Here is a 27,607-nt window from a genome sequence, read left to right as displayed (position 1 = left end):
ATATTAGAGGATAAATTATAAGCTTTAATCCCAAACAGTTAAAAGGGGGTTTAGATGAGTTATCATAGAGATAAGGTAGAGTGTTAGCAGGAGAGGTCTTGGGACAAACTTTAGGGGAACATTACCATTTAAAGATTGGGTAGTTGGGGAATAAACAAAAAATAATAAGAGAGAGAGTGGTCAATGAAATATAATCAATATCCCTAGAGGATGGTGTTATAAAAGCCACGAAAGAAGAATGGTCCAAGGAAGAGAGAGCAGTTACTGTTTTCAGATTCTTTACAACAAATAAGAAAGGCCAGAACAGAAAAGTAGGCCTTGTATTTGGTGTTGTATAGGTCTGAGACAAATTTGACAAGGACCATCTAATGGGCTGATGGGTGGATATTGTAGTCTCATGGGACATGGTAAAGAAAGGAAAGCAAGTGTACATGAGTCTTAGGAAATTTGGTGAAATAAACAAAGAAAAAATGAGACAGTAGCCACAGGGAAGGGTGCTGATGGAAATGTTCTAGGGTAGGGGAGAGAGCAAGAGAGGGAGATACAGAGAGATAGGCAGAGGCAGAGGGAGAGGGAGAGGGAGAGGGAGATGGAGAGAGAGAGAGAGCTAGAATAGGAAAGAGAGTGTTAAGGAAGGAGCAAAGTCCTTGAGCTTAAATGGGGAATTGTCTTTTTATATGAGTAGGACACTAACTCCATTGCAATACGGTGGGGGATAATATGGGTGTAACGGGTGGCTGTGCAGGTTTGGCAGAAGAAGCTGAGTGGATTCAAGATTGATGACTTTTATTTTCTCAGTGACCAATAGGATTAGGTCATCAACTGAGGATAAGGAGGGAAGAGGAGGTGTGGGAGGGTTGAGGACAGAGACAGTATGGAATAGTAATCTGGTATAATGAGATGAGAAGTCTCTCACAGAATCAGCTAGGATTAGGGAAGCATTTGACTTTAACCTGAGATCTGAAATCGAGCATTTTAAAAAAATGTCAACTCACTTGAATCACTTGTTTAGCTGTTTGTGTGCAGACAGAAATGCGGGGGTAAAAGATTTGGAATATGAAAGGGGGCGCAGGGCAAGGAGGTAGAAGGTATGCTCCAAGAGGTGACAGTTGGACTCATGAAGTTTGATTAGACAAGGAGGGAAGTGAAGCTGACAGATACTGAGAAAGCGGTGGGAGTCCAAAGAATGGAAGCTTTGATGAAGTGGAGGAATTGCAACAATCGGAATTCATAAGCAAGTGAGCTGGAAGGATAGGAGGAAGTGAAACTGAGGCATCCAAGGTCCTGCCATGCTGGGTTATGACAAAGAAGCAAGTGACTGAGGTGGCTGGGGGAATGGAGGCGTAAGAGTTGAGAATATGGGATGCTGAGTGCCTCGTCCATGGAGTTGGAGAGGCCACAGAAGACTGTGAGCCAGAATACAAGAGTCTTTAGTAAAAGTGCGGACATTATTAAGAGGTCAGGAAATGGCACAAGGAGAAGAGTGGGAGGGGGATATAAGCAGATGGCATGTGTCTGAAAAGGGGAAGGTTTTGTGCACAAGGAAGATGATAATGTTCTGAAGGTGGCATTGGAGAGCAAAAAGGAGATGCACCCCAATGAAGAGGAAAGTGTTTGATTTTAAAAGCAAATAAGAAGAAAAGCCATTTAAAAGAAATAAAGTGCTGGTGTAAACAAAAAAATTAGAATATGAAAGAGAAAAATATGAAAGCATAAAGATGCTAAAAGTATCAAATAAAAGCTTAAAATGCACGTTATTGATCATTTACTTATTGCATGAGGTTGCTTAAGGCTTTGTTCTGACATTACCAAGCAGCACTCTGGAGAGCAGCCTCCCCAGTAAACATGAGAAAAAAAGATTTAGGAAACAGAAAATGAAAAACCTTAACAGTGTGAAAATAAAATAATGATTTCTATGGACTGAAAATAATAACTAGATTTGGTAATCTCTAATTATTCCTTATATTCTAAGACCCATCCCCACCTTGCAATTCAGAAAAGATAATGAAGGCATACTAAGCATTTTATTGCTGTAAACATAACTTTAGAAATTACAGACCAACTTAAAATAGCCAACAGATGACCAAGCAAGAAACTAGCACCCAAATAATCCAAGAGTTTTTATACTGAAACTTGAAGGAAAGCACCTTGTTGTAAACATCACCCAGGATGAAGATTAAAGTCTAAAAATACTTGTAAAATAGCAAAAGAAAAATAGATTAGACTAAGTACAGCTTGATGACAGTGTTTAGTAATTCAAATATAACTAGATGGAGGAATATAGACACCTAAACAATAGATGATTCATTGTTTTAAAATTATTTGATGGACAACAGGTTGATCCATTTATGCTTTTGTCCTAACATGAATTGAATTATCTGGAACTTGAAGACAGATTCTGTTTCATGGATACTAATAATCTATATGGACTGGTGTATTCTAGTGCAATGTGCAATAGGTCTTACAAACAACAGAAGTCCCCTCAAATGTTGGAATTGATTAAATAGGCATGGGGAAATGTGGCAATACTTTCAAAAGTTTGTTTTGGGCTTCAAATGTCTTTCTGAAAAAGCCAGGGCCATTTTAGCCAAGATTATAGCACCTTTAAACTCCTGCTAAAGTCAAAGACTGTCATATGTGTTATACACTGGCTGACATTCAAATGTTGGTATAAATTCAGAAATGAATTGTGTCTACAACTAGAAACATCCAGTCAGAGTGAATATGTAATTTTTGAAGCTATGTAATTAAAATTCCGTCAGAACATTATACATTGAATGAACACTATGAGGCTAAAAGCTTTATATACAAATGTAGAACAGATGTCCAGATGAAGCCCTAGAAATAACCTGAAATAGATAGTTTTCTGTAAATTTTTCAGAGCAAATACATTTACATCAGGCAACATACAGAGAGGCTAATAATATGTAGCAGATGTATTTGGAATTCAATGTCAAAATTAGCTCAAGATGGTATTTTGGTTGATATTAAATAATAAAGTATTTATAATACACTAATTTTTGCCTCTAAGGACTACCTCTTTGGAAAGTGAGATGTTTTATAAATATTAAACACTTTGTTTTCAAACTATATACACATAACAATTAAATCACTCTTTTTTCCTTCTCTTTTGTTAGGAGCAAGTTGATCTGAGACTCAGCTTGCATTATGGGTTTGAATTATAACTATTCACTTATAAAATAATTTTGATATCTTTACGTCTATGGAATGACATAAAGTATGTGAGTTAGAGTAAAGCATCTAAAGAGAAGGATTAAATTCTTCCTAAAGGCTGTTCATTAAAAAAATTACATGCCTTTAAATGACTGTTAGACTGGTTGCTGCCTTAAAAAGGTAATTTTAAAATTTAGGGATAAAGAGTTAGAACATCAATGGGTAAACATTAAAAAAAAGAGGCTGATTTGAAAGTATCTTCCTAGAAAGATTGATGACTAATACTGCCATTTTTTACCTTGTATCTCCCATGGTTTTATGTAACTAATGGATCTTAATAACAATAGTTTTTAAGGATGGTTGCTCAGACACTCTAAAAACATTTCTGGAAGATATCAGGAGTCTTAAGAAAACACTTCTGGTGATATGTCATATCAAAGTGACAAATACTAACAATTAATTAATAATTATTTTGGGGCTTCCCTGGGCGCAGTGGTTGAGAGTCCGCCTGCCGATGCAGGGGACACGGGTTCGTGCCCCGGTCCGGGAGGATCCCACATGCCGTGGAGCGGCTGGGCCCGTGAGCCCTGGCCACTGAGCCTGCGCGTCCGGAGCCTGTGCTCCGCAACGGGAGAGGCCACAACAGTGAGAGGGCCGCGTACTGCCAAAAAAAAAATAATAATAATAATAATTATTATTATTTTTATTTCTTCAAACTCCTGGACCCAGGCATACTCAAGTATATTTCAATAAGTAGCTTTTGACTTTATTTCTGGAAAGATTACCCGTTATTAATGGAACCTCCAAATGGGAGAAAGAAATTAAAAAAAAGACTCCCAGTGAATGATTCTATTTATACCTCTGCATTTTGGCATGTTACAGATTATCAAAATTTTACATAGTCTACAGAGTTAAAATAAGATGTGTATTGTGGCTTTGAAAATATTGACATCATTTGCTATAACATAGAGTGAAATAGCTCTGGGTAAAATAATTCATTCGCCATCCCCCTTTGACAAGTGTTGGAAGTCCAATAACTATTCTTTGATCTTGTAACACTCTGGGAAATTTGAGTAACTGGGGGGACTAATCCTTAAAATATTTTTGCCATATCCAGTTTCACATTAGTGAGCAAATATTAACATTGAATTTAGAAAAGAGAAAAAAATTCCTCTACCATATAATAGTAAATTTAACTCTAAGAATGCTTTGATTCTATTTAGAGATTTTAACCAGGTAACACTATGTAGCAAATTCACAGAAATGACTCATCATAAATAGGACATTATTAAATTTTGAAGTTAGAAAAGTATACTATATAATTTAGAAACTATCTAAAGTTGGAGCATATATAATCTAAGAGCTTATTGACAAATCAAATCAGGAATATAAAATTTAGGCTAGTGAGAAAATTCGGTTAGGAGGTGGGATAGAGTAAGGAAATTGGCTTGTCTAGTACAATTTCATTCCCATTAACACAATGTCATAAACTCTGTTAAAAATTCCTAGCTGATCTCTTCAAAATAGCAGTAGAGGGTTATTTTAAAAAGTATTAAACTCAATTAAGACTAATAGTACGGGGCCTCCCTGGTGGCGCAGTGGTTGAGAGTCCGCCTGCCGATGCAGGGGATACGGGTTCGTGCCCCGGTCTGGGAGGATCCCATATGCCGCGGAGCGGCTGGGCCCGTGAGCCATGGCCGCTGAGCCTGCGCATCCGGAGCCTGTGCTCCGCAACGGGAGAGGCCACAACAGTGAGAGGCCCGCGTACGGAAAAAAAAAAAAAAAAAAAAGACTAATAGTACGGTATTATTTACTGAACAATTCTAACTTCCCCCATTAAATATTTTACATGTGCTAAAAACTTTTTTTTAGATCCCCTTAAAAAATTTCCCCAAAGTGTAACTATACTGCAGGCTTTTTTTCACAGCTCAGTCTAAGTCAATTATTTTATCTTAGGAGATGTGTAATAAAGAGCTGTATATAAATGAATAACACTTACTAAAAACACAATCTGAAAATACAATGCAATTCCCGTCTACTTCTTTGGAAGGTAATTTACCATGTCAGGTGTTACTTGCTTCAGCCTGAGAAGTATACTTGGCAGGTTTTCCTTTATTAAGTCATAGTCACAGTGGTAAAGGGAAAAATGCGTGTGATATCTTGCAACTTCACCAGTATGCAATATACATCAATACTGCATCTACCACTAGACACAAACTAGAATCAGAGAAGTCCTTGACTCCATAGGAATTATAGCTAAAGCCCCATCTTGAGATCTAGACTCAGACGATGCCAGTTCACTCCCAATCAATCTCACTATGTGGCCACTCTCTTATGGAATTTCCCTCCCAGGAAACATTTCCTAATTTGAAGTTTGTTTCATCTAGTGCAGTTATTAAGGTGGGAGTGCTTGGTGGCTTGTGGACTTGGCTGAGTAGCCATTTTTTTTTCTTTAATGGTTAACGCTGGTCTAAATATGTGATTGTATTTTTATTTATATTATCTGTGAAATTGCCAAGGTATTTGGGGCGTAGTTCAAATTCTTCCCACATACTTGAGCACATATTGCACGTTTAGTTTTATTTAAATATTGCCTGAGCTACATGGCAATTCAAAACAGAGCAAGGAGAATGATGCCAATTGCCATCTTAAGGCCAGTGCTTTTACATGACCAAGTTTTATTTATTCCATACGCTGGAGATACACTACAGGCTACACAAAAGCCAAGAAGACCCTACAGGCCATCCAGGCACAAAGAAGACCCTGTCTCAAGTTTTAGTTCACGGTCATGATTCTGTTAGTATGACTATAAGAAAAAAGTTTAAAAATGCTCAGGAGAGCTCTTGACCAACAGCACTATTTCCATCTATTTTTCTCACTGAGGTGTCTCACCTTGTTCCACAATTTTCTTAGCACCTGGTTGTGCATCATAAATCACATTGTTAGCTTTTGGGTGGTGGGAATTAAACCTAAATCACAATTACTGAGAAAAAGCGTGCTGGGGTCCTGGCTACTTGGTGTATTGTCCTGTACCGTACTTTGTGACTGGACTTCGGGCTGTGATAGGGGAAGCAGATCCTAGGGTATTGCTAAAGTGATGCTCAGAGGAGCCCCTCAAGTGGCCAATGGTGGATGTGCCCCTGATGCTGCTACTCAGGCCCCCGCCCCCTCCCAGGCTGCTCAGCCCAATGCCACCACCACTGCCCACCAGGCCACTGCTGCCTATGCCACTGCCTCCACCTAGCCCAGCTGGGCCACTAATGCCAGTTATGCCGGAGCCTGAAACTACCTTCTCTGTCACAATCACATTGTGGGTGTTTGATAAATCGGGGTGCACACTCAGACTGCCCACTAGGCCGGAAGTTGGCCGGATTACTCTTTCTGTCACTACTACATTTGAAGACTCTCTAGGATCAGGGATGGTCAAAGTGGGGGGCATGCTTGAACCGGGTGTTATTACCCTTTCTGTCACTATAACATTTGACCCATCTCTCAAGTCAGGCACCTCTAACATCCCATGCAGATTGGCACCAGAGATTGGGCCGACCACCCTCTCTGTCACCACCACGTTTGATGCATGTTGGTTATCGTGAATGTGGACAGAGGGCTTCAGAGTGCCCATGGTGGTGTAAGACTCAGTTAAAGTGACATTACCATAGCCCAGAGGATCAGGAATAGGATGCTGTACCCCAGGTCCCGAGGGGTAGTTACTCTCAGAAATGATGGTGGTCGTGCCGAAATGTGGGGAGGTGTGTGGGTGTCCACTACCAATGGGCTCTGTTCCCTGCAGAGGGCAGATCGGTTCAGTGCTGTCAGGTGGCCAAGAGGGATCAGGGTCTGGATATGGTTCAACTCCTTTTCCCAGGCTGATATCTGCCAACTTCTTAAATTTAGGCCCCAGTGTATCCAAAAAGCTGTCATCCAAGTCTTCTCCAATGAAGCTACAACAACCCACAGAGCCTGCAGGGGAACCTACACCTTCAATATCATATATGAGCAAACAGTCATTGGATGGGCGTGCTTCGTCTTCATCTGCATAAGCATGTGCTTTCTGAATTTGTAGAAGAAAGAGAAAATGAAATGATGAATACATTATTAACAGTAATAGAGGTCTTTATCATTATTTTTTTCCAGAGCTTTACCAAAAAATATATATATATAAAACAAAATTCTAACATCTTCTAGAGACTCTTTAGAAATTATTATATAATTACTTGAAAGAATTTGGTTAGGAATTATTTTAACTGTAATTTGGATAATACATTTTGATATTTATTTAGATGGACTTCTTCATCTTAGTGCACTTGGGACACAAAAGCACAAAAAGAATCACATGAATGATTTTGCAACCAAGTTAGAAGGAGGTATACTTAAAAACATTGAACTTAAAGTATACCAAAATTGTGTATTTTTTGGATTTATTTAAATTAGGTGGTTCATAGTTGATTTGGGTTCATTCAGAATTGTGCTTTTCTTCCTTCAGATGAAGTGAATATGGTGGTTCCATGAAGATTTATTTCAGAGTGGCTTTTTAAGCGAAATAACAGGAAAATTTGACTCTGGGTCTATGCCACTTTTGGATTCAGAATTGAAGGTGACCAAAGACAGTTCTTAAAAATAGAATCTCCTCCAATTCAAAGTGAAAGCTCACAGACATGTGTACTTTTATTTCATCTCTTTTGTTTGTAATATTGGATTGCAAACTTTCAGGTTAAGCAGAAACACCTTTATTAGCAAACCAACTCATTGTGCCATTTCAATTCAAAAATAGTTTTTGAGTCCTTACTGTTTGGCAGACACTCTCTTAGGAAGTTGGCAATAAAGTAATGAACAAAACCAGATAAAGTCCCTCTCTCACAGGGCTTACATTTCAGTAGGATGAGCCAGACAACACATAAACATATTTGTTAGGAGGTGCAGAGTAAAGGAATAGAGAGGGATAGGGTTGCTCTTTCAGACAGAGTGGTCAGGGACAGCATCTCATAAAGTGATGGTTGTTCAGAGACTGAAGTCACGGGGACAGTAAAGCAGAGAGAGTGTTCTGGGCAGAAGGAGATACAAGTGCAAAAGTTGTGAGGCAGAAATGGAACTTTTCATGAAAATGATATTCATTTGTAGGGACATGGGTAGGAAGTATACCTATGGATTTCAGCAACTGGCCCCTTATTATTTGCTGCTATTTGGAAGGCTTTTACTAGTATTTCAGTTCAAAATATCAGCCACCCTCTGATTAGGAGAGTTAATGACTGTATTTTAGGTGTGTGTAGAAGGACATAAATGTATCAGAGACAGTATCAGAAATAGGAAATATCTGAAGGTTTAAGTATCAAATGGGGTATAACCACGGGCAATTCTGTCTCTACCTGAAGATGGCAAAATTAATTCTCTCTGGTTCTTAGAATGTCCTGGAAATGTACTATGGTTCTTGGACCCACCCTTATTGCGTGTTTACTCTGTGCTTGGAACTGAGCCAGGTACTGGCAACATAATGTAGAGCCCATGCAGACGAGGCACTGAAAACGGTGGTGGACATGTAACCAACAGATTTTAGCAATGGTATGTTCTATAAAATGTACAAACAAAGTACTACAGAGATACACATAAAGAAACATCAACGCTACTTTGGATGAGAGGATTCACAGTAAAAACTTCAGAAAGGCAGGGGTGTTTGAACTGGATAGAAAGATGAGTGTGAGTTTGTGAGAGAGAAGATCAGGTATAAGCATTCCAGGGCGAGCACAGCATAAGCAAAAACATGGAGGGCAGTAGACCAGTGTGAATAAGGCAAAGGGGCTTGGCAAGCAGGGTGGCTGGTAGGGAGTAATTGGAGGTGTGAGGGTGTGAGGGAAGAGGTCAATTGGTTACTTGCTGTGTGAAGGAGTTTCGACTTCATGCCACAGACAAAACAGAGCTGGGAGCCACTGGTTGTTTTAAAGTGGGGGAGGAAAGTGCTGAAGTCAGAGTTTGAGAAATACTATTCAGCAGGAATATAGATTGTCAGGCATAAAGACCAGAGGCTGGGAACCTAGTTAGGAAACGCCCACCAAAGCCCTGTTGGGAAATAGCAGGAGCCTGGGGTAGAGATATGGGTGCAGGATGGAAAGGAAGGCATGGGGATAGAGAGCTTACCTGGCAGAAGTAACTTTCAATGAAGTTCATATTCAGCCCTCCTTCTCTACATTCCCTCATAGAACTTCTTCTTAATGTTCCAGAATATTCTTGACATATCTTAGGTGTTCCTGATGTTTTAACTCCATCCACTAGTTCCAATGCTGTCGTTCTTTCTCCTCCTCCAAGATCTTGCATTTTTCTGTCACGATACTCATTTGTGTAAACCCCTAAAAGTGTTGATCAAATTAAATTTTACTTTCTCCTGTTAGCTGTTTTTTCTCTAGTGTATTGTAAACTAAAAATTAGTAACTTACTGTAATGTATAGTTTCTCCATTTAAGTATGCAGTTGTGAGTGAGAAAAGAAATAAAATGAAGGTAATACGGGACTTCCCTCGTGGCACAGTGATTAGGAATCTGCCTGCCAATTCAGGGGACACAGATTCGATCCTTGGTCCAGGAAGGAGCAACTAAGCCAGTGCGCCACAACTACTGAGCCCACGTACCACAACTACTGAAGCTCACGTGCCTAGAGCCTGTGCTCCACAGCAAGAGAAGCCACCAAAATGAGAAGCCCGGGAACCGCAACGAAGAGTAGCCCCTGCTCGCCACAACTAAAGCCCACGCACAGCAACAAAGACCCAATGCAGCCAAAAATAAATAAATAAATAAATAAATAAAAATGAAGGTGATACATAAAGAAAGGAGATGCAAATATGATATTGAGTTCAAAATAATATTATTAATCAATTTGTTAATTCAGTAATTATTTGAGATACTCCTATATGTTGTGCTGGGATCGGGGGCTCCACAGAGGTTATAAAACCCTATCTATGCCTTAGAGAGTTTGATTTCAAATTGGGGGAAAATACCCAAATTCTAAAACTTAAAAAAAAACAGTATAAGAATACTCAATGTATTATTAGAAGCACAGGGCCTCCAGGGCATTCAGAGAAGAGGCCATGGCTATGGTGAGGGGATAGGTTTGCATGAAGACTCTGGGATTTGCACTTGCTTGTGAGGGGTGAGTAGAAGCCTGTTACAAAATTCCAGGCAGGTGAGATAAAAAGATGGCCCAGACTATGGAAGTGCCATGGACAGAGAAAGTGTTGACAATGGGGTAGATGTCCTATGGCTTTCATATTTTGAAGATCTTGAGTTTAGGTACAGTGTTTCACACTTCTTACTCTGGTGCCTCTCACTGTGCTTTGTTCAAGGTTTGTAGACTTAATGAGAGAATAAATGCATAAATAAATCCTGGTGGATTTGAGGATTTGACAAGTCTTGAGAACTGACTGAGCGTCAATGAATAGGGAGATAAGAGAGTCAAAAATGAGTTTCTGCTTTTGAGGTGGAGGGTGTTGGGGTCATTAACAATAATGGACACCTCAGGGGGAGAAATAAGTTTACAGACTAGCATCTGAATGTGGTCCAGTTCTATAAGTCATAAACATTCCTATGTCTTTTACATTTTGAAGAGTTCAAAGTGGAAAAGTCATGATCACAAGCTTGAAAAAGACTGAATGGAAAATAAGATAATCAATAATATTTATTTACCTTGAAATAAGGCAAGACAGTACAATTATTTTCAAAGATATGAGTTTTTAAAATTTATTCCTCTTTTTCTTAGACTGATTTTGTGAATTGTGGAGGCAGATGCTAGCCTCAATACATGAGCATACATCTATTTAATAGGGCTGTACTTTAATTCAAATTAGTGGTTTTTAATAAATAACAATTGCTCTATTAGACAAAAAAAATCTCAGCCAAAATTGACTTCTGGTTACAGTTCAGTACTTCTCTCCTATTTATAGAAATCATAATCAGATCATCTCTTGTGTACTCTCTGATGATTGAAGAAGATTAAAAAAAAAACATCCTAAAAGAATAATAAGTATTGTAGGTTTTTCTTTAACATTTTAGTTGCAAATTATTCATTTAAAAAAGAATGAAGGGAACAATTGTAAAGATAAGACAATTAAGAAATAGTAAGGTATGCAAAGACAGAGAATAGAGTTCCTCGTTAGTCATTTGAACTATGAAAACTTAAAAAAAATTTTTTCTTACCTGAGTTGTCAACGTACTCAATAATATCTGCATTATTGGGTGGTATTTGTGGTGCACAGATATTGGTCAAATCCTAAAGGACAGGAAACATTTTCCCATTTGTAATGATTCTTTTCTTTCAATAATTATACACTGGGTTTGTTCTCAAATTACCTCAGATTTTCTAAAAGGATGCTAAAAGTAATCTGAACCTCATTTAGAAAGGTTTCCCTGGTTACTCTCATCTAATTTTGATTTACCGTTTCTCTTCGTTTTTCCCCATCGGCTATCCCAGAACAAAGAACAACCTAGACTGTTAGTGAGCACTTACCACAAGTTTGGGCTGCGGTCCTTCCACCGCCCACGAATGAATTGCTCCATCCGAACATTCAGGAACGGGCTTAAAGCTGGCCCTACAACCAGGGACACCTCCACAGTCACAAAACATCAACAAAAATGGGACCACTGATGGTGAAAAGATAGGAATATTGCAATTAGCAGTGGGACCATATTAAAACAAAACAACCTGATTTTATGATTAAATTTGAACCCCTAATATAAATCCATTTGATTCTAACATTATTATGAAAGTTTCAGAAAACAAGCTGAATAATGGTGAGATACCAAAATCAACGTGAGCCTCAGACTGCAATCAATTTTTACTTGTTATATAGTATTCAGATTACAGATCGTATTATACTATTAAAGCAGATGAGTCTTTTCCCTGTCATTACTTAGGAAAATATTAAAGGAAAAATATTCCTCAGAGACTGTAGTATCTGGCTCATCACCACTCTAATTTCTATCATCATCCAAGGCAATGTTAAAGACCACCTGAAGAATCCATTGGATATTACACCCTCAGGTCTAGATCCTTGACTAGGTCCACTCTAGTGACCATGCAATGTGGTCTATCTCTAAATGCTTCCATGCGTGGTACTTCCTTTTCATTATCTAATTATTGTTGTGAAGTAAGTTTTGTTATTTCACAGATGGCAAAAGCAAGGCTCGGAAAACTTGGGTAAACTTTGAAGGACTCAGACAATTGAATTTAGAAGCTGGAGTTTAATTCTTCATCTATTTGGCTCTCCTTTCCTTAGGCTGTGCAGCTTTGGCACAGCATGAAATCCCTTCAAGGTCTAGCCCCTGTCTATCTTTCTAGTCTCAACTCTCACCATGCTCTCAAGCACATCCTTTATTTCTTCTATGCTGGAGTCCTTTATTTCAGTTACTTGCACTCTCATTCTTTTGTGATTTTGCACATGGATTTTTTTTTCTTCTTGTATTGCGTTCCCCTTTTCTTGTCCACTAGGCTACCTCCTATTCATCTGTTAAAACCCAACTCAGAGTTTACTTTCTCTATGTAGCCTTTTCTGATTGTTTCAGTCAGTTGTTTCTGACTGTCTTCTTCACTCAAATAGCAATTTGAACCTGTCTGTTATGGTACTTTCCTATTACATTGAGATTCAAAGCAAAAAAGTTTTTATCCTCCACTGCACTCTAAGGGGTCAAGTTGTTTGATTTTTTTTTCATGTCATAAACCCAACACCAAACATAGAAATTTCTTGATAATTGCACAAAATAAGAATTTGTAAAATATATTTCATCAAAGGATCAGAAAACTTATTTCCTCTCCACAATTTTTTAGGGAGCACATAAAAATAGGACTGTAAAAGTACTTACATCCTAGAACCAAGAATCCCATGATGAGTAGTCCAATGCCAGCAGGACCAAAATATACATTATCTTTGCTTATTATCTGAAAAGCAGTGGTGCGACCTACATCAAAAGTAGTTGTGCTAACCATGTCACCGTTTTTGAGGGTATTAGTGGTAACATCTGAGGAAGTAAGGCCATTTGTACTAGTACTGGTATTACTTTTATTAGACGATGGAACATTTTTCCAGGGACTACCTTCAAGTTTAATAATAATTGTACCAGTAGAAGTTCTTTGAAGAGCATCTGTAACAAGGTTTAAAATGAAAGAAATATTTTATACATTTAGTGTAATAATTGTTGGACAGTACAAAATTATTTTCTCTTTGCATCAGTACTTATTTCAATGTCTTTATTCCCACCAATTCAGTAACTCCGCATATTGTCTCTTGTCTGTGACTCAGTTTTTAAATCAAACTATTATGAATAAATATTAGTGCTTGAGAAAAACTGTCCTATGTGTTGAGAAACATACACAGTAAACACCACATTATGTATTGGTCAGCAGTGTGTCATAAGCCACTGTGGAGACATTTCTAGACCATGTGTTGCACACTTCTCCATGTATTAGACTAGATTTTGTTTGCTGTTTTACAGTCTTTCATATTTCTTCAGTTCTTGTCTTTTTTCCTTTTATGGGCTGACAAAACCAACAGACTTTGGGCAGATTGGTCAGTCATTTGTATAAAAATCTCCTACTGATAAAGTAGCATATCCTCAAACTCACAACCAACAGTTCAAACAACTCATAGGAGAGGGAATTTGGCACTATTGGGGGAGGGGAATCTTTATATCAATAAAATGAAGCACTTTTGTTTCACAAGCAGATATTCCAAATTTGCTTTTTTCTTATCCTTCAAAGTTTCAGTAAATTATTGTGTTTGTTGACTAAACACAGGAGGAGAGACATCTGTGATTTGTTTCAACTTAATGGTTCCACACTTGCTGTTGGCTTCAGCAAGTTACTATTATCATTATTATTATTTCTATTATATAGATGTAAGCGCTGTTGCCAGACTTTGTCCATCGATGTCACTCTAGAATCTGGCACAATGGCTGACGTATGGTTAGAATTCGATACTTAGTTTCTGGATAAATGAATAAAGATATCCCTGGAAGTACATAACAGAGATAGGTTTACATACAGTCTATCTGCTATCAAAGCCCATGCCCTTTCAGCCCAGCTATGCTGATTCTATTGTTACTGTTTTGTTGGAATACAACAATTCTATTATACGGTTACTGTTTTTGTTATTTTTATTAATGTCATCGGATCTAATGTTTATCCCCAGAAGGTGGTATTTTTTAATGGCAAAGAGAATGCTCCCTATTTGCCATCAGCCTACAGTTTAGTAAATTAAAGCTCCAATTTCTCTTTCATGTGTCCAATTAAGCTTGATGTTGGATGTAAGAAAAGGAGTAAACTAGCAGTTGCTTAAGACAATTTCAGTACTGAAATAAACTTTATATGTAGATGGAATAAACATTTCGATTTGTAATAAACATTTTAAAAACTACATTTATTTTGACTGATTGTGGAAAAGACCAGCATAATTTGGTAAAAATTCTGAATTGTTGAATGACTTTAAAGAAATACTGTTTTATTTCTTTTTTTTCTTTTTTTTTTTTTTGCGGTACGCGGGCCTCTCACTGTTGTGGCCTCTCCCTTTGCGGAGCACAGGCTCCGGACGCGCAGGCTCCGGACGCGCAGGCTCAGCGGCCATGGTTCACGGGCCCAGCTGCTCCGCGGCATGTGGGATCTTCCCGGACCGGGGCACGAACCTGTGTCCCCTGCATCGGCAGGCGGACTCTCAACCACTGCGCCACCAGGGAAGCCCTGTTTTATTTCTTTTAAACTTGTGAAGCAAGTGGAAATTGTCAATCCCTTCTTAGGACAATTGAAAGAAAAAGGAAGAAAGGGAGAGAAGGAGGAAGAAGGGAGGAAGAGAAACTGAAGTAGAAAATATTGCTTAGAATAAGCCTCGAGGAACTTCCCTCCTAGTGATTAGCCTAATTTAATTTTGTTGGTTTTGAAAAGTAATATAAGGATGCTAATTCCAAATTGTTTACACAAAATTGTACATCAGCTTTCCAAGGATCATGTAAAGTTAAGTTAGCTTGGCTTTGGGTCTGTTTGAAAATAATTTTACAGTACAATTAAAAAATTTCTATTACTGACATTAATACGAACTAACATTTATTGAATGTCAGCACTCGTCTAGTGCTTTACATGTAGTAACTCCTTAAGTACTTCTAAATCCATAATGTTATTGGCCCATTTTATGGAAGAGAAAACTGAGGGATAGATGGGTTAAATAACTTCTCTAAAATCTTAGAGCTAGTAAGTGATGGTATGAGATACCAATCCAGTCTAATTCCAGAGCTCACGGTCTTAACCCTAAATTATAATGCCTCTTGTATCATTCAGGATTTGATTGTATAATACCCAATATGAAAACTTTTGTTGGAAAAAGGATTACTTCAAAAGACTAATTAAAATTTTAGTTTCTGAATGTATGTATAACTTCCAGTAGACGGGAAAAAATTAAATTGATTTCTTACCATCTATAGATAGAATTGTTCCTTGGTATTTTCCCCTAAGTATTTCATATTGTTGAACAGTAACTTTATTTCTCAAAATAATTATGCCCGTTTTTGAGTCAATAGCGATTAGGCCAGCTGGATTACTTCCCATTACATATCTGTATTTGAAAGACAATGGTACAAATTAATGTTAACTATCTAAAGGCAGGGGGGAGAGAAAGAGAGGTTTTGATTTTAAACCATGTTTCCAGCCAGTAGTTGTAACTCCTGGATATAATTTTCAATTATTGGACACTTTATTTTGGTTGGGGGGGGCAGTTTCAGCTGTTTGAGGACATTCAGAAATGGATGAAGATTTAAATTTAAGAAAAAAGAATTACTGAGCAGCCATTTGTGATGGAATGTCTATGACATCTAGCCCACTTAGGTGTACGAATAATCCTCTGATACCTGCAGTCTCATTTTCATTTGATTTTGGTAGCATCAGAACTGTCCTGGACAGCCCAGATGCTGGGACTTCCTGGGCTGCTGCTAATTCTAAACTATTCTCTTACCAAAGAAGTTACTTCTTCAGCAGCTTGGCTTTCATCCCTTCCCTATTTCCACTCCCCTCCCCACATACACAGTGAATATACAGGACTTCTTGTGGATTCCAAACTCTGTCCTTGTCTTGTGCCTCTATCCTATTCTCTTTCTCTTCTCATCTTTGACTTCGAAGTTTTCCTTCTCATTTATATGTTCATTAGACAAACATTGGTTAGATAACTCTCTGTGTCAGGCATTGTGCTAAACTCAGGAAATAGAACTTGGAAAGCAGTCAGATAGGGGTGTGGTCTTCCCTCAGTGAACTCACATCTGTGGAGTACAAGAGAGCTTATCAGTAATGGCGGTGCAGTGTGATAAGAGCTATAACTGAAATACTCACATGGAGTGAGAGGAGCGCAGAGAAAGAACTTTAAAAACTCATTTGTGAGGTCTTTCCACTCCACCATTATTCCTGATCACAAGCACATTTGCAAAATACGTGTGCACATATACACACAGATTTTTATTGATCAAGTAGAAACACTCAGATACGTAGAGTTAAAAAAAACCTACACAGCTTAATTTTTCCTTAATGTAACCAATTTTTCATATCAAGGTTATTGTTGACCAATATTACATGCTGATTAAAGAGAGAAAGTAACTGAAATGCGTTAACTAAATCTAATTGATTTCAATCTGGGCAAATTTGCAATGGTAAAATCAATCCATCAAATCTTCCAAGGGGAATAACCATGATATGTAGTAATCAGCTAACTGGTCAATAAAATATATAAACACAGGAGCGTCAAACTTTCCAGATACAATATTTTCACATTTTAAACCTTCACATTTTTCAATCTTACATTTTGTGCAAATTTTTATATTTTCTTAAGTTAAACAGTCTAAATTAGGTAACAATTCCCCAATTAGTATGTTTTATGATTGAATTTCAAAAATAGTGACAAATATTTTAATTCAGATACTTCAAATTTCTAAAAAGAACATATTTATTTAAGTTCAATATTTAGTGAAAATTAGTTGGAAAATGTCAGTCTTACCTAACACTGGTTGAAGGTAGACCTGTGTCCAGATCAGTAGCTATAAAGTCTCCCAATTGATGGTTTTGTCCCATCTCACTAGTTACTACGAATGTCTTTGAACCTGGACGGAACACTGAGCCTTCAACTACATTTAACACAGTCACAGAGACTGCAGTCGCTGTGAGTTTATATTGAGACATAATTGATTGATGAAATTCAGCTTTATTTCTAACACCAAGACTAAGTTGAAGATTCTTCATAGCTTCATAATCTAGGGGCTAGAAAATACATAGTGAAATAGTTTTACTATAAGGGGAAAAAACATTCTAGAGGAAAGAAATTCTTTGATAATAGGCAAAAAAATTCTTACATCTTTTTCTTTAATTAAATATAAATACATATAAATACACACTCTATTCTTACTTTATATTCAATTCAATACAAACACATGAAAATACAGTAAGAAAAAGACCAATTGTCTTAGATCCTTTGTTGAAAAAGTTGAAAATGTATGAGTTCTAATTGTCCACCAAACTAAAAAACTTAAAATAATACATGGTCAAATCCATGCATTTTGTAGTGCAAAGAGAGTTTATGTTAGATGCTATCATTTCAGGTTTCTCAGAAAATAGCTCTATTTATTAGGAAGAATGGGACAAGTATATCATAGGTTCAATCATTTGACTGATTTTATCCATAAAGAACTATTTACAAGAAATTTTACTATGTATATGTGACTTCTTTCAATAAATCAAATAATAGAATGTAGTATATAAATAATAAAAAGAAATCCGTATTGTATTCAACATATCCTGGAAAAATTCACTTTATATTATAAAATTATCAAGTAGTCATTTTCATTATGATAGACGGTGTCAAAATCCACTACTCATAAAATCCACAACTATGCATTATGCCTATAAATACCAACTATATTTTTTAAAATTTTCACATAACAGTAGTTTAGATGACCATCGATTCACAAACTGAGCTCTCTATTTAGCTAAAATTTTCAGTCTTTGCTCTAATATTAGCTTCATTTGCAACTCCAAGAATGGCTATAAAATTATGTATACATATACATCACACACATGTATTACATATATATATAATCCTAACAAAAGAATTAATATATGGTGTCATGTCTGGGAGAAAAATCAACATTATTCCCATTTTACAGACAAAGATATTGAGGCCAGATAGATCAATTAATTTTCTAAAGTAATATCATAGTTTGGGGTGAAATAGATTAGGACTCAGTTTCCCCAGCAGGGAAAGCTAGATAGTGTAGTGGAAAGAATGTGAACTTAATAGCTAGAGAAGCCTAGGTTTGAATGTCAGCTGTCCCACTTACTAGTGATGAGAACTAAGCAGGTTACAAACTCTCTCTGAACCTCAATGTATTTATTTGTAACGTGGGCATATAACCTATTTTACAGGGATGCTGTAGAGAATAAACTAAACCATCTGCCCACTGCCTCAGTGAATGGAAGCTGTAGGCATGGTGACACTTTATGAAGACATATTAGACAAATGATCACACATTCCTATGGGGACAGAATTCCATAGGAGTTTATTTCCCGGAGCAATTCTGAAGGAAGAAAAAGTTAAAAAGGGTTTACATTTTACCATGAAGAATACGTATTGCATGCATCATGTACAATCCATGCACAGCTATTGCAGATTTTAAAAAATAGACTGACAAGCCTTGTAGCACAGGGTGAAATCTTCACTATCAGCTCCCTAGGAGTCAGACATTTTTCCCCCTCAAATCTCAGAGAAAATTCTACTGCAGGTAAATGTGGTGGATCAGTAATGTAGAGGGGACACAGGAGAACTGTGTTGACTTGGACCAAATCTCTATGACTTGGACCAAGTCTCTAGTATACTTATGTCTGTAATAAGCCTGGGTCAGCTGCAGAAGTGAGATGAGAATGTGATAATCCTACAATTACAGTAATTTAATTTTAATTCTGTGAAAACACACTGGATGAACTAACAACTTTAATTTATGTGATGAATGTTATTAATGAATAATAATTGATGTACAGTGTTGACAGGGACAGTTTTTTTTAGGCAATGTTTAATCTGCTTCAAAAAATATTCTTCAAATGTGTAAAACAAAACCTTAAGGATTAATCGTACTTTGTTGTAAGCATAAAATAAGATTTGTGTTTAAAAATGTATGATCTGTGAGGGAATATTGTATTGATAGAAAAGAGTTTCAAATAAAAAGTTCAATGCCTGTCTTTATGAAATTATATAAGCAGAAAAACTCTCTATAAAAAGCTCTATATCATGTATAATTCTAAAACACAGTAATTTTTATTCTTTCACCCACTCAAGTTTGTGAAATGTTAACATCATTTTAAGATTAAAACTTTGAAAATAACCAAGAAAACAAAATATTTAGGATAATTATTCCATACCTTAATAACCTTTAAAGTTCCCACATTTGTTCTTTCATTCATTTCTATGTCAAACCAATTTCCCTCATTTCCAGAGAGAAAGAAAATGACTGCCATCCAGTTAGCTGAGAACTCCTCATCCAAATCAATTATTCTAATCTGGAGCAAATTTGAATTGAGAGCATTTTCTTCAATACTTATGGAATACTGAAACAAGAAGTAAAAAAATTTAGCACAAACTATGAGAAATAGAACTATATTAGTTTTATATAGAATGTTTATAGTTATTCATGATATAGAAAAAAGATCTATGTTTGTGGTATCACTTTTCATTGTTCAAATAGGGGTTTTTACATATGTATTATATAAACAAACATGAGATGAAATATTTGTGTACATTTGGGTTGTGTGTGACTAAAGATAACATGTATATATATAAATAGAATTGTTTGAACAAATTTTAGAAGGTAATGAACCTAAAGTTGTTGTTAAATTCAAGGACTAATACTTACTGATGACTGCTCCATGTATGGGATGTTATCATTGACATCGAGGATTTTAATGCTGCATTCACACTCTGCTGCCATACCATCTGCCCCACCATCGCGGTCTGAGCCTCTTACAACTAGAGAGTACTGGCCATATTGCTAAAAATATAAACAATACCATAGTTGATGTAGACAGTTTTTATTTTGTCTCATACAAAGATCTTTTAAAATGTTGGATCAACATTTACATAAATCTATGATGAAAATAAAGGTAACACAGAATATTGAAAATTCGCAAATCTCACATGAATCAATATGAAGTTGCCAATTCTATTCCCCAAAATTCTTATCCAGCATCATTTAAAACAAGCAAAAATTTTAAAAGACATCATTCCTTATTATCTGTTGAAAAAGTTTATAAAGGGTGAAGGAGAACAAAATGATCAGGAGGGGAGAGATTAAGGTTTACTAAGAATTTATGGAATTAAAATTCTGTACCCCAAATTATCAACCCCTGAAAAATAAAGAGATAGCAAATGGTTTGCATTTTTTGGGAGTGGAAGTACAGTTATTAATGATCTGTTTTCTTGATTCTACACAAAGGTACTTAAATTTTTAGAAGCTGGTAAAAGCCATGAAGCCTTTCCCAGACACATGCATATATGCATCCTCACTCAAAGTTGTGGACATAATTTTAGAGGATTCATAGTTAGAGACATCTTGAGGGCTCTCCACAAATGCCAGGTTAAGAATATCTGCTCTGAAAAAAAGGGAGAGGGCTCAAATCAATAAGATTGGAAATGAAAAAGGAGAAGCTATAAAGGACACCACAGAAATACAAAGGATCATTAGAGACAACTACAAGCAACTGTATGCCAATAAAATGGACAACCTGGAAGAAATGGACAAATTCTTAGAAAGGTGCAATCTCCCAAGACTGAGCCAGGAAGAAATAGAAAATATGAACAGACCAATCACAAATACTAAAATTGAAACTGATTAAAAATCTCCCAACGAACAAAAGTCTAGGACCAGATGGCTTTGCAGGCAAGTTCTATCAAACATTTAGAGAAGAGTTAACACGGATTTCTTCTTCTGAAACTATTCCAAAAATTGCAGAGGAAGGAATACTCCCAAACTCATTCTATGAGGCCACCATCACCCTGATACCAAAATCAGACAAAGATACCACAAAAAAAGAAAACTACAGGCTGATATCACTGATGAACATAGATGCAAAAATCCTCAACAAAATACTAACAAACAGAATCAAACAATACATTAAAAGGATCATACACCGTGATCAAGTGGGATTTGTCCCAGTGAGGCAAGGATTTTTCAATATCCGCAAATCAATCAGTGTGATACACCACATCAACAAACTGAAGAATAAAAACCATATGATCATCTTAATAGATGAAGAAAAAGCTTTTGGCAAAATTCAACATCCATTTATGATAAAAACTCCCCAGAAAGTGAGCATAGAGGGAACCTACCTCAACATAATAAAGGCCATATATAACAAACCCACAGCCAACATCGTTCTCAATGGTGAAAACCTGAAACCATTTCCACTAAGATGAGGAACAAGACAAGGTCGCCCACTCTCACCACTATTATTCAACATAGTTTTGGAAGTTTTAGCCACGTCAATCAGAGAATAAAAAGATATAAAAGGAATCCAAATTGGAAAAGAAGAAGTAAAGCCGTCACTGTTTGTAGATGACATGATACTATACATAGAGAATCCTGAAGATGCTACCAGAAAACTACTAGAGCTAATCAATGAATTTGGTTGAGTAGCAGGATACAAATTTAATGCACACAAATCTCTTGCATTCCTATATACCATGATGAAAAATCTGAAAGTGAAATTAAGAAAACACTCCCATTTACCATTTCAACAAAAAGAATAAAATATCTAGGAATAAACCTACCTAAGGAGACAAAAGACCTGTATGCAGAAAATTAAAAGGCACTGATGAAAGAAATTAAAGATGATACAAAAAGATGGAGAGATATACCATGTTCTTGGATTGGAACAATCAACACTGTGAAAATGAGTATACTACCCAAAGCAATCTACAGAGTCAATGCAATCTGTATCAAACTACCACTGGCATTTTTCACAGAACTAGAACAAAAAATTTCACAATGTGTATGGAAACACAAAAGACCCCGAAGAGCCAAAGCAATCTTGAGAAAGAAAAACAGAGCTGGAGGAATCAGGTTCCCTGACTTCAGACTATACTACAAAGCTACAGTAATCAAGACAGTATGGTACTGGCACAAAAACAGAAATATAGATCAATGGAACAGGATAGAAAGCCCAGAGATAAACCCACATACATATGGTCACCTTATCTTTGATAAAGGAGGCAAGAATATACAGTGGAGAAAAGATAGCCTCTTCAGTAAGTGGTGCTGGGAAAACTGGTCAGCTACATGTAAAAGAATGAAATTAGAACACTCCCTAACACCATACACAAAAATAAACTCAAAATGGATTAAACACCTAAATGTAAGGCCAGACACTATCAAACTCTTAGAGGAAAACATAGGCAGAACACTCTATGACATAAATCACAGCAAAATCCTTTTGAACCACATCCTAGAGAAACGGAAATAAAAACAAAAATAAACAAATGGAGCCTAATGAAACTTCAAAGCTTTTGCACAGCAAAGGAAAACATAAACAAGACCAAAAGACAACCCTCAGAATGGGAGAAAATATTTGCAAATGAAGCAACTGACAAAGGATTAATCTCCAAAACCTACAAGCAACTCATGCAGCTCAATATCAAAAAAACAAACAATCCAATCCAAAAATGGGCTGAAGACCTCAATAGACATTTCTCCAAAGAAGATATACAGATTGCCAAAAGGCACATGAAAAGATGCTCAACATCGCTAATTATTAGAGAAAGGCAAATCAAAACTACAGTGAGATATCACCTCACACCAGCCAGAATGGCCATCATCAAAAATCTACAAACTAAATGCTGGAGAGGGTGTGGAGTAAAGGGAACCCTACTACGCTGTTGGTGGGAATGTAAATTGGTACAGCCACTATGGAGAAAAGTATGGAGGTTCCTTTAGAAACTAAAAATAGAGCTACCATATGATCAGCAATCCCACTTCTGGGCATATATCTGGAGAAAAACATGGTTCGAAAGCATACATGCACCCCAATGTTCGTTACAGTGCTGTTTACAATAGATGAAAGCAACCTAAATGTCCATTGACAGATGAATGGATAAAGAAGATGTGGTACATACATACAATGGATATTAACCATTAAAAAGAATGAAATACTGCCAGTTGCAGGAACATGGATGTACCTGAAGATTATCATACTAAGTGAAGTAAGTCAGACAGAGAAAGACAATATCATATGATATCACTTATATGCAGAATCTAAAAAATAAATGATACAAATGGACTTATTTACAAAGTGGAAACAGACTCACAGACTTAGAGAATGAACTTATGGTTACCAGTGGGGGAAGGGTGGGGGGACTGATAGATTATGAGCTTGGGACTGACGTGTACACACTGCTATGCTGAAAATAGATAACCAACAAGGACCTACTGTATAGCACAGGGAACTCTGCTCAATATTATGTAACAAACTAAATGGGAAAAGAATTTGAAAAAGAATAGATACATGTATATGTATAACTGAATCACCTTGCTATATACCTGAAGCTATCACAACACTGTTAATAACTATACTCCAATAAAAAATAAAAAGTTAAAAAAATAATTAAAAAAATAAAATAGATAACCAACAAGAACATACTGTATAGCACAGGAAACACTGCTCAATATTCTGTAATAACCTAAATGGGAAAAGAATTTGAAAAAGAATAGGTACATTTATACGTATAACTGAATCACTTTGCTGCACACCTGAAACTAACACAGCATTGTTAATCAACTATAATCCAATAAAAAATAAAAATTATAAAGAATAAAATATATGCTCTGGTGGCTTGCCAGTGATTGCAGAGTTCCTTTACTTTTTAGAACTCTTCACTATTACAACTCTTTTCATGTTAAAGGAAACCCACTGGGCTCTTTAGGAAAGTTTGAGAGAGAAATACCTAAATAGTCAATTTCTTCTTCTGGTAATTTTCAAACAAGTAAAAAAGGACATAATGGTAACCTAGAAACTGATGGCATTTGGATCAATAAAGAGTGTTAAAATAATCTGATTTATCCTAAATCTAGGAATCATTAGCAGGGAGATGTCATTTTAAAATAACTATAATACTTAAAATGAAATTTAATTAAATATCAAATAGAAAATAAAACTTACTCATTTATAACCCTAAAATATATGCACATCAGTTATATTCTATCCACATTAAAAAACATAATGGAAAAAGTTGATATTTTAAAATTAAAACAAGGGACCACATGGCATTATAGAAACCATGCAATGCTCGTTCTAATTGGGTAACAATCAGTAATTATTATTTTTTATTTGTAAATGAAAAGACCGGTCTGGATTTTACTTAATTCTTATCTATCATTCTGATTCTGTGATTCATTTCCCAAAGTACTCAGTGGGCTGCCAGTAGGTGAGATATAGGAAGAGAAAAATAAAGGGTTCTCTTAAATGCGCCTAGGATATGCTGGCTTAAAGAAAGATAAACAAACAAATAGACAAAACAACAAAAAAAGAAAGATAAACAAGTCTCTTAGCCTGTAAAAATTCTTGGAGCTCCTACCGTGTTCACACGCATTATGACTCACCAAGATGGGAGACATAATAGCAATTGTTTCTTAAATTTATTTCATTATAGGACATACTTTAAAAAAAAAAAGGAGCTTTTGCATCTACCTTGTGTGTATTTTTATGTACTCTCAGAATGTATTTTTCTTAAATTGAGACAAATGCTAAGTAGGATTAAATGAAAAATGAGTATAAAATCTATTTGAGGGATTCCTGTTTTTTTCACCTCACGGATATTTATGTCATTACCATTATGTGAAAATGTTATGTAATTAAAATTTTAAAGTACTGTTTTCTTTTTTTTCCTTAGAACTCTTGCTTTTAGAATCAGTTCCTTTGAGACTACAACTCACTCAAAGAAAAAAGAATTACCTCTCTGTCCAGAAAAGTATTCATTGTTCGAATTTCTGCAGTGTATCTGTTGATAATAAACATTGGTGAATCAGAAGGTTCTTGTCTTACGATCTTGAAGGCTATTTTTGAGTTCAAATTATTTGGTTCATCTGCATCAGTAGCATTGAGTATCATCACCAGTGTATCTAGAAATCAGGAGAAATTGATTGCAAATGGACAGTTTGCATTTTTGTTGTAGTATAATATATATTGTTTTTCCAACAAGGTGTTAGGGTTAGTTGGTCCATATAATGGGCACTCAACCATTTTCCCTTTCTACTGCTTCAACATACCAATATCTTAGCTCCTTTCTATACTTTTGTCTTGATGAAAAGATCACATTTTACCAGGAACCTTAGACATTACTGATAGCTAGAAAACAAAGAAATATTTTCTTCTGCCTTTCCATTTCTTATTCTAGTATAATTCTTTTTTTAAAAGGCTGCTATGGTGAAACAAAATGATATAAGTCCAGACCAATTCATTCTCAACTATAGCACTTTCTAGCTATGTGATCTTGGCCTCAGTTTCCACATCTATAAACAGGGGTGATAATAGTACCATCCTCATTGAGTTCATGAAAGAATTAAACATCTATATGAAGAAAGTTATGTGAAGTTCCTATTGAATAATGCACATTCAATAAATATATATTATTGTTGTATTTTGCGTGGTCTCTAGTAAAATGCTACGTAACTAGTAGGTTTAGAAAGACGCTTGTTTAATTACATACTTTGTCCTATCCCTCATTTTTTCCAGTAAACTTATTAGCAGTTTTGATGAAGAACACTGGAGAATGTGAAAAGCTTCCAGCATTCATAAACTAGACTTCTCTACAATCAACTCTGTTCCAAGCACAATTGGACTGTCTGTAGACACCAACTACCAACCCCCATTTCTCTCTCTCTCAATCTCTGTGTGTGTATTCATTTCATCATCATTTTTAAAAATGTTTTCAGAGGCAATTAATTCATTAATTATGGTGCGTTCATATAATGAAATCTCATGAAATTGTTAAAAGGAATGAAGAAACGTGTATTTCCTAATATGGAAATGTGTTCAAAATATATTTCAATAAAAACTCACATTGTGGATAAGTATGTAAAATATGGTCACATTTGTTTCTTCTTTGGAAACACATTTATATATATTTACATTATTATAGAAAGTATGTACCTAAGTAACTAGTGATGGTACTTGCCCCTGAAAAACGGTGCTAGGGAGAGCAAAGAATGCATTTCTATTCTGTTTTTATTCATATTTTGTGAATTTTTACAACAAACATTCTTTTTTTTTGAACATCTTTATCAGAGTATAATTGCTTTACAGTGTGTTAGTTTCTGCTGTATAACAAAGTGAATCAGCTATGTGCATAGGTATATCCCCATATCCCCTCCCTCTTGTGTCTCTCTCCCATTCTCCTTATCCCACCCCTCTCCGTGGTTGCAAAGCACCGAGATGATCTCTCTGTGCCATGCAGCTGCTTCCCACTAGCTATCTATTTTACATTTGGTAGTGTATATATGTCAATGCTACTCTCGCACTTCGTCCCAGCTTACCCTTCCCCCGCCCATGTCCTCAAGTCCATTCTCTACATCTGTGTCTTTATTCCTGTTCTGCCCTTAGGTTCATCAGAACCTTTTTTTTTTTTTTTTTTTTAGATTCTGTATATATGTGTTAGCATACAGTATTTGATTTTCTCTTTCTTACTTCACTCTGTATGACAGACTCTAGGTCCATCCACCTCACTACAAACAACTCAGTTTTGTTTCTTTTTATGGTTGAGTAATATTCCATTGTATACATGTGCCACACCTTCTTTATCCATTCATCTGTTGATGAACACTTAGGTTGCTTCAATGTCCTGGCTATTGTAAATAGAGCTGCAATGAACATTGTGGTACATGACGCTTTTTGAATTATGGTTTTCTCAGGATATATCCCAGTAGTGGGATTGCTGGGTCATATGGTAGTTCTATTTTTAGTTTTTTAAGGAACTCCATACTGTTCTCCATAGTGGCTGTATCAGTTTACATTCCCACCAACAATGCAAGAGGGTTCCCTTTTCTCCACACCCTCTCAGCATTTATTATTTGTAGATTTTTGATGATGGCCATTCTGACTGGTGTGAGGTGATACCTCACTGTAGTTTTGATTTGCAATTCTCTAATGATTAGTGATGTTGGATATCTTTTCATGTGTTTGTTGGCAATCTGTGTACCTTCTTTGGAGAAATGTCTATTGAAGTCTTCAGCCAATTTTTGGATTGGATTATTTGTTTTTTTGATATTGAGCTGCATGAGTTGCTTGTAGGTTTTGGAGATTAATCCTTTGTCAGTTGCTTCATTTGCAAATATTTTCTCCCATTCTGAGGGTTGTCTTTTGGTCTTGTTTATGTTTTCCTTTGCTGTGCAAAAGCTTTG

General features: G+C 36.2%; 1 protein-coding gene across 1 annotated transcript in view; it reads right to left on the bottom strand.

Moving 5' to 3' along the window:
- Positions 1-6,184: 6,184 nt before the first annotated feature.
- DSG1 (desmoglein 1) overlaps positions 6,185-27,607 on the bottom strand; it is a gene marked incomplete at both ends in the record, with an annotated part of 36,966 nt that continues 15,543 nt past the window's right edge. The window contains 10 exons of the mRNA XM_082641307.1: positions 6,185-7,225; positions 9,304-9,512; positions 11,351-11,423; positions 11,661-11,794; positions 13,013-13,291; positions 15,608-15,747; positions 17,173-17,432; positions 19,584-19,769; positions 20,075-20,209; positions 25,164-25,330. Coding sequence (XP_082497433.1) covers positions 6,185-7,225; positions 9,304-9,512; positions 11,351-11,423; positions 11,661-11,794; positions 13,013-13,291; positions 15,608-15,747; positions 17,173-17,432; positions 19,584-19,769; positions 20,075-20,209; positions 25,164-25,330 — 2,624 coding nt within the window. The remainder of the gene's footprint in view (positions 7,226-9,303; positions 9,513-11,350; positions 11,424-11,660; positions 11,795-13,012; positions 13,292-15,607; positions 15,748-17,172; positions 17,433-19,583; positions 19,770-20,074; positions 20,210-25,163; positions 25,331-27,607) is intronic.

The sequence above is a fragment of the Mesoplodon mirus genome (genome assembly GCF_964341445.2).
Source record: "Mesoplodon mirus genome assembly, chromosome: 13".
NCBI lineage: Eukaryota > Metazoa > Chordata > Mammalia > Artiodactyla > Ziphiidae > Mesoplodon > Mesoplodon mirus.
Note: the sequence above shows the minus strand (reverse complement) of the source record. Positions and strands in the feature narration are given on the sequence as shown.